General features: G+C 41.0%; 1 protein-coding gene across 1 annotated transcript; it reads left to right on the plus strand.

Annotated features, from left to right (window-relative positions):
- Nucleotides 1-2,530: 2,530 nt before the first annotated feature.
- On the plus strand, nucleotides 2,531-6,240 carry VCF1 (VCP nuclear cofactor family member 1; the record flags this gene model as incomplete). The annotated part of the gene is made up of 2 exons (XM_082272220.1): nucleotides 2,531-2,698; nucleotides 5,515-6,240. 2 exons carry the CDS (start codon nucleotides 2,531-2,533, stop codon nucleotides 5,731-5,733), a joined length of 387 nt encoding a protein of 128 aa, XP_082128346.1. The 3' UTR covers nucleotides 5,734-6,240.
- Between the last annotated feature and the right edge of the window lie 1,258 nt (nucleotides 6,241-7,498).

The following is a 7,498-nucleotide window of genomic DNA, read 5'->3' on the forward strand; positions in this document are numbered from 1 at the left end:
TTAATCCCGTAATTCTTTCTGCGCTAATTAAAAAGATTCTAAGATGGAGAGGTGAAACGTGATCCCCGCCGGGGCTTTTCCCAACATTCACCAGCAAGGCTCTTATGGCTTGTAGAAAAAACAGAGGAATATATAATAAAAAATAATATAATGTGCAACATGCTCATTGTTTATATTAACCACTTGCTGACCGCACTATAGAAATTTTTCTGCTTTGTGCCGTATCGCATGAATATACATGATCCCACACTTTTGCCTGAAGGGGGCGCCCATGCCACTTCTGCTGTAAATAAAATAACCTGCTCTGTGCAGTTGGTTGTGCACAGAGCAGCCCTGATCCTCCTGTTCTTGGGTCCCTTTTCTGTTCTCCTGGTCCCTCCCTCCTTTTCAGTGCCCCCGCATCAAGCAGTTTGCTATGGGGGCACCCGAGCAGAGTCACAGCTCTGTGTCCATTCAGACACAGAGCCCCGATCCTGCCTAGGCCCCTCTCTCTCCTGATTGGAAAGCTGACTCTGATTGACCGCAGCAGCAGCCAGTGGCGCCGCTACTGTGTCTCAGCCAATCAGGAGGGAGAATCTCGGACGGCTGAGACACTCGTGGACAGAGAGGGACCTCGGGGTGAGGCCCCTTTCACACATGGGAGTCCGTCGGTGGACTCAGTTTTTCTCAGCGGGGAATCGATCGGCCAATCCCCCGCTGAACAGGCAGATGGTAGCACTGCCTCTGTCTCCGCGCTGTGTGTGGAGACAGAGCTGTCAGGTCCCTGCTGTTCTCTATGGGGGAATCGGATGAGAATGGACCTTCTGTCCATTCTCATCCGATCCGCTGGACGGATGGAAAATAGGGTTTACATCCGTCCAGATTTGACGGATCGGATGTCAGACGACATCCGATGCCCCATAGATGCATGGGGGGACCGTTCAGATCTGCCAAAAAAACGGACAGGCGGATCTGAACGGTCCGCATGTGGGAAAGGGGCCTAAGTGTTGGGGGGGGGGGGGGGCCGGAGGGGCTGCTGCACACAGGTTTATAATGCATGAAGATAAAAAAATAAACCTTCTGACTTTACAACTTCTTTAACCACTTGAAGGCCAGGCTTTTTCTGGTACTTTTTATTTACAAGTTTTTTGCTAGAAAATTATTTATAGCCCCCAAACATTATACTTTTTTTTTTTTTTTTTGGTAAATAAAATTGCGATCGGTGCAAATTTTAATGGCACGTGGTATTTACGCTATTTTTTGGAGGGAAAAAAAATACTTTAATGAATTTAAAAAAAAAAACTTGATATTTACCCCAATTGTTTTGGAAAATATGAAAGATGTTACACCAAGAAACAAGTGGCGGCAAACTACGGTACTAAAAAAATCCCTATAGACACTTTAAACGCCTTTACAGGTTACCTGTTTAGAGTTAGAGGGGGTCTTGGGCTGGAATTATTGCTCTAGCCTCAACGTTTGCGTCGATACCTCACACGTGTGGTGCGAATGCCGTTTACATATGCGTACGCGACTTGCTTGTGCGCATGAGCACCGAGGGATGGGGGCTCTTAAAACGTATTTATTTTTTTTTATTTTACTTTTACACTCTTTTTTTAATTTTTTTTCCCCACTTTTATTCCTATTACAAGGAATAAAAACATGGGAGACGGATCCTCTTTGAAGAGATCTGGGGTCAAAAAGACCCCATATCTCTCCTTTACCTTTAAAGCAAAAGATTAAAAAATGTAGATCTTTTGCTTAATAAAACAAAAACAAAATTGTTTACTTCCAGCGTGGACAGGAAGTGACATCACTCCAGTCCTCCCAAGGCCATAGAGGCGAGCAAAGCAGATCTACACTTTGGTTGCCTGTGTGACCAGCTGGTGGCACTGTGCTCCCCCCCCCCCCCCCCCCCCCTGCTTCTGAAAGCGTTCCAGGCAGCTCATGAGGCGCTCTGAACACTTTAATTAAAAAAGCCAGCCGCCGGTGGAAGAAAAGGATACCGAGGTTATGGATATCTTCAGCCATAATTATGATAAACTGGGATCAAGACTGAGGAGGAAAATGCTGTTGCTTCTTTTAGGTAAAGAAAATTTACACTTAGATGATTTTACCCACCTGCCGATTGCTATATATATGTATATGTGTATATATGTATGTGTGTGTGTATGTGTGTGTGTATATATATATATATATATATATATATATATATATATATATATATATATATATATATATATATATATATATGCAATCGGCAGGTGGGTAAAATCATCTAAGTGTAAATTTTCCTAAAGCAGCAACAGCGTTTTCCTCCTCAGCCTTGATCCCAGCACTTCTCCCTATTAAATCACAGATCTGTTCTTACCTGAGGCTGCTGTGTTCTGCAGTAAGCACGGCCTGCACAAATCAGTAGGTCAGCCATTACTTTGCATATCGGTAGTCCGCCTGTGCGTAATTTTCTTATTGCAAGCAGTGGGATTCAGAAGAGTGCAGAGTGGGAGAACTATCGATCAGTTGTAGATCTCCTCGCTCCCGGAGCAGACCCGCCATGTTTACCCTCCTTTGTATTGACTCTGCTTTTTCCATGCACACGGGCCACTATTTCTGGTTCATTCTTTGCAGGAAGAGGAGGAGGGACAATGATGTCTCCCAGCTCCCGCAGTCAAAAAGGAACAGCCGGAGCCCCACGTTGCAGGACTGGGAAGCGGAGGCAGAGGTAAGGCTGCCAACTTTTTATGTATCTGGTTTAGTTATCGCACAGGGATATCTATAAATTAGAAAACTTTTTATTAATGAAAAGTCCATTTTATGTTGACCCCCTTCACGCTTAAAGTTGAAACAAATTTTACTTGTCAAAGTTGCAAAATTGTGCTTAGGCATTGTTAGTAAAACAGTACAAATCGTCACAACTACTTTGTGCATCCAGGTGGATTATACCACGGCTCCTTTCTTCTTTTACTTTCTTCTTTTTCTTTTACTTTCTTCTTTTTCTTTTACTTTCCTCTTTTTCTTTTACTTCTTCTTTTACTTTTTTCTTATTTTCCTTTTTTCTTTTTTATCTGTTTTTTTTTTCTCATTTCATTTTTTTTTTTCTTTCTTCCTCCTTTTCTTTTTTCCTTTTTCTTCCTTTTTTTCTTCCTTTTTTCCTTTTTTCTTCCTTTTTTTCCTTTTTTCTTCCTTTTTCTTCCTTTTTTCTTCCTTTTTCTTCCTTTTTTTCCTTTTTTCTTCCTTTTTTTTCCTTTTTTCTTCCTTTTTTTTCCTTTTTTCTTCCTTTTTTTTCCTTTTTTCTTCCTTTTTTCTTCCTTTTTTTCCTTTTTTCTTCCTTTTTCTTCCTTTTTTTCTTCCTTTTTTTCTTCCTTTTTTCTCTTCCTTTTTTTTCTTCCTTTTTTTTCTTCCTTTTTTTTCTTCCTTTTTTTTCTTCCTTTTTTTCTTCCTTTTTTTCTTCCTTTTTTTCTTCCTTTTTTTCTTCCTTTTTTTCTTCCTTTTTTTCTTCCTTTTTTTTTTCCTTTTTCTTCCTTTTTTTTTCTTCCTTTTTTTTCCTTTTTTTTTTCCTTTTTCTTCCTTTTTTTTTCTTCCTTTTTTCCTTTTTTCTTTTTTCTTTTTTCCTTTTTTCTTTCTTCTTCCTTTTTTTCAGGACAAATTGGGGTTTCATTTAGTGGTAAAGGGTTATAGATCTCTCATGTTGTTGCTGTTTTTTTTTTTTTCTTATCAAAGGAAGACCAAACTAGTAAAAAAAATAAATATACACACATTTTTAAATTTAGCTGTATATTTCTTGTTAGTACCTTAACCCACCAGCAAAGAACACAAAATACATTTTCCTGCTCCTGAGGATCACAGCGATACCATATAAGTGTATATTTGTTGTTGTATGTACCGGTAGCACAGCCAAGGAACAATAGTACGCATTTTGCTTCATTTTCTATTTTTTTGTCCTACTTAAAACACACCAACACTAAATGAATATAATTTACAAAAAAAAAAAATAAAAACAAATCTGCCTAAAAGATACGGACCTTTGACGCAAACTCTATCCCTGGCACTGACTTAGATCAAATCCTGATTTAGGTATTTTTTTTTCTTAATTTTCTATATATTTTTTTACACACACACACTTTTTTTTTTTTAATCCTCTCTGCAAGGAAAGAGAACGATACAATGGGGTTTATTTACTAAAGCTGGAGAGTGCAAAATCAGGCCCACTTCTCCATAGAAACCAATCAGCTTGTTCAATTAAGCTTTGGCAATAAAACCTGGAAGCTGATTGGTTTCTATGCAGAAATGAGCCTGATTTTGCGCACTCTAGCTTTAGTAAATGAACCCCATTGTATGTATCGTCCCCTCCATTCAGAGAGAGCGGAACACAGGGGAAGGCTTCACTGTGGCAGCCAATCAAAACCTACCACAGCGATCAGGTTACCCGGAATTGGGAGTTCCGGGTCCTGACGTTAGTACGGCCCCCGGGGGTTCCCGCTGGGACTGGAAGTGCGCTGTGCTGTTAGCATGAAGACAGATGCACATATATGCGGCCCAGCTGCAAAAGACCCAGTCCAATAGGGCCGCATATATGTGTATTGGTGTGAGGTTCAAGCCCAACCGAACCATTCACTAAATACTTTCCAGATGCATCAAAATGAAAGCTGCAATGTCCTAGTCTTTCATTCTAAAACTGCCACAGCCTGAGTAGCAAAGCCTGTCCTTTACCAGCCTGCTGTAGAAAGGGATCCTTGCTCTCTGTAGGGAAGCAGTAGTCACACTGCAGAGGTCCCACAGCCCCGTACTGTGTCAGATCTGTAACCCAGCAATCAGAAAAAAATATGATTTGGAGAGCTCTAGCGCTTATTTAGCAAATTAGGGGGGGGGGGTGTTCTGACTTCTGCAAAGAGACTGTGGCTTCCACACAGAGGGAGCGTCCTCCTTCGCAGTATGCTGCCATGGGACACACTTTACTTTGCTAGCATTTGTTAAGCCCGGAGTTCACCTTTAATTATGTTGAATTAGGGAACTTTTCTGTTTGATTTTTTTGATTTTTCTTTTTTTTTTTTTTGATTTTTTTTTTTTTTGATTTTCTTTCTTTTTTGTGATTTTTTTTTTTTTTTCTCTTTCTCTTTTTTTGGGATTTTTTCATTTTCTCTTTCTCTTTTGTGATTCTTTTTTTCTCTTTTGTGATTTTTTTTTTTCTTTCTCTTTTGTGATTTTTTTTTTTTTCATTTTCTCTTTTTTGTGATTTTTTTTTTTTCATTTTCTCTTTTTTGTGATTTTTTTTTTTCATTTTCTCTTTTTTGTGATTTTTTTTTTTCATTTTCTCTTTTTTTTTGTGATTGATTTTCTCTCTTTTTTTTTTTTTTTTCTGTTTTTTCATTTTCTCTTTATAAGAATCTTTTATTTTCTCATTTTTTGGGGGGGTAACTTTCATTTTCCCTTTTTTGGGAATTTTTATTTTCTTTTTTGGGCGGGGGGGTATATTTTATTTATTATATCTATTTTCTGTGAATTTTTATTTTCTTTTTTTTTTTTTTTTTTTCTCTCCAGTCTTCAGGGAGCGACAGCAGCAACAGTAACTCCAGCCTAGACAGAAGTAGCGCCTCGGACCAGCTCCAGACTTTGGGCAGCTCAGGCCCCGCCACCCCGCAGCCGGTGTCCGCCCCCGAGCAGTCCGCACTCAATCAGGGACCCTACGTACACATCAATCAAATCCTGAAAGAGGCGCACTTTTCCAGTTTACAGCAGCGAGGCTGCCCCTCCTCCTGACCTGCCTGATCTGCTCTCCACCAAAAACGGGACTGGTCGTGTCTTGGGACTCACCAATACAGCCCGTTCCTCAAATAAAACCGTCAGCTGTCTTATTGCCGCACACAACTGACCAGGTAAACTACTTGACTCCATTCTGTCCTCCTCACCGGCTGCAAGAGACATTTTTTTTTTTTTCGAATTATTGAGGAGGAGGGGAAACTCAGACCATTGGATGGTTTTTCTATAGTCTGAAATGCCAACTTGCTCTTTTATTTTTTTTTTCTTGAATTGTGTAAATTTTTATTTGTATATTTTTTTTTTTTGACGGGTGACTGAAGCTAGCACTTTTTGGGGTATATTCATAAATTATATAGTCTTGGCTCCACCTACAATTCGTGGCAGAAAGCAGTACTATAGGGGCTTCCGGGAGCTTGCACAGAGGCTACCGACTGACCAGCATGCATTGCAGAATTTGTAGGTGCCAAGAGAACTGAGGGGTAAGCGTTTAATGCCCAATCCGAGATTGACGTCTTGCAGCACAGCACATAAATATAGTAGAAAGTTATGGGACCAGAAGTTCCGCAACAGTTGCTTGTTCAGATATCTGTGGTCCAGCCTAGAAAACCCAATGCCCCCCCGTGTGGAAAGGGTCTGATAGGGTCCAGCTGTCTCTATAACCAGTTAAAGCTGAACTCCGGGCTGGTACTGTAAAGCATTTGATATTGCTCACCATCAACAAATGTAGTCTTTAGTAATCCACTGCTGCAGCCACACTGAGAAACCGGCATAATAAGGGTTTGGTGAACCCTTTGTTCTCTTTGTAAGACCAGTGCCCGCTCCTTCCCTGGACTACTGGTTTTGTAACATCAACACTGTAGTTCCCTATACCAGTGGCGGGGCATAATTCCTGCTGTGGCCGCTAAGCATTGCATGTGTACACCCCCAGGCCATTGTGTCTGCTGCTAAAGGGGAGAACGGTAAAAATGTGGCTTAACCCTGGGGTTTTACTGCCCCACGACTACAAGTGTGAAAGTGTCCTATTACCTTCTCCCATAGCCCAGGCGTAGCTGCAGTTTCTACTGCACAGTGATGACATCACTGACTTTCAGCCCAGGCATAGTTGCTGTTGCACAGTGACATCACTGACTTTCAGCCTAGGCGTAACTGCACTTGCTGTTGTACAGTGATGACATCAACATTCAGCCCAGGAGTAGCTGCAGTTTCTATTGCACAGTGATGACATTACCAACTTTCAGCCCAGGCATAGCTGTAGTTGCTGTTGCACAGTGATGACCTCACCAACTTTCAGCTCAGGTGTAGCTGCTGTTGCACTGTGACATCAAATTTCAGCCCAGGCGCAGCTTCAGTTTCTATTGCAAGATAATGACATCGCTGACTTTCAGCCCAGGCGTTGCTGCAGTTTCTATTGCACGGTAATGACATCATTGACTTTCAGCCCAGTCGTTGCTGCAGTTTCTGTTGCAAAGTAATGACTTCACTGACTTTCAGCCCAGGCGTAGCTGCCATTGCACAGTGATGACATCACTGACTTTCAGCCCAGGCGTAGCTGCCCTTGCACAGGGATGACATCACTGATTTTAAAGATACTTTACTAAGAAACGCGGTCATTTTGAAGAATAAAACATTTATGTTTGCAGTGTTTATTTCAGTGTCAGAATTAGTAACCTGCCTGGAGGTCAGCTTTACCTTCTGCCTTTCTTGTCCTAACCGGAAAAGCTTAATCTGATTGGCTGCCATGAGGGCAAAACTGACAATCCTTATA

This window comes from Pelophylax lessonae (assembly GCF_965119305.1).
Source record: "Pelophylax lessonae genome assembly, chromosome: 11".
Lineage (NCBI taxonomy): Eukaryota > Metazoa > Chordata > Amphibia > Anura > Ranidae > Pelophylax > Pelophylax lessonae.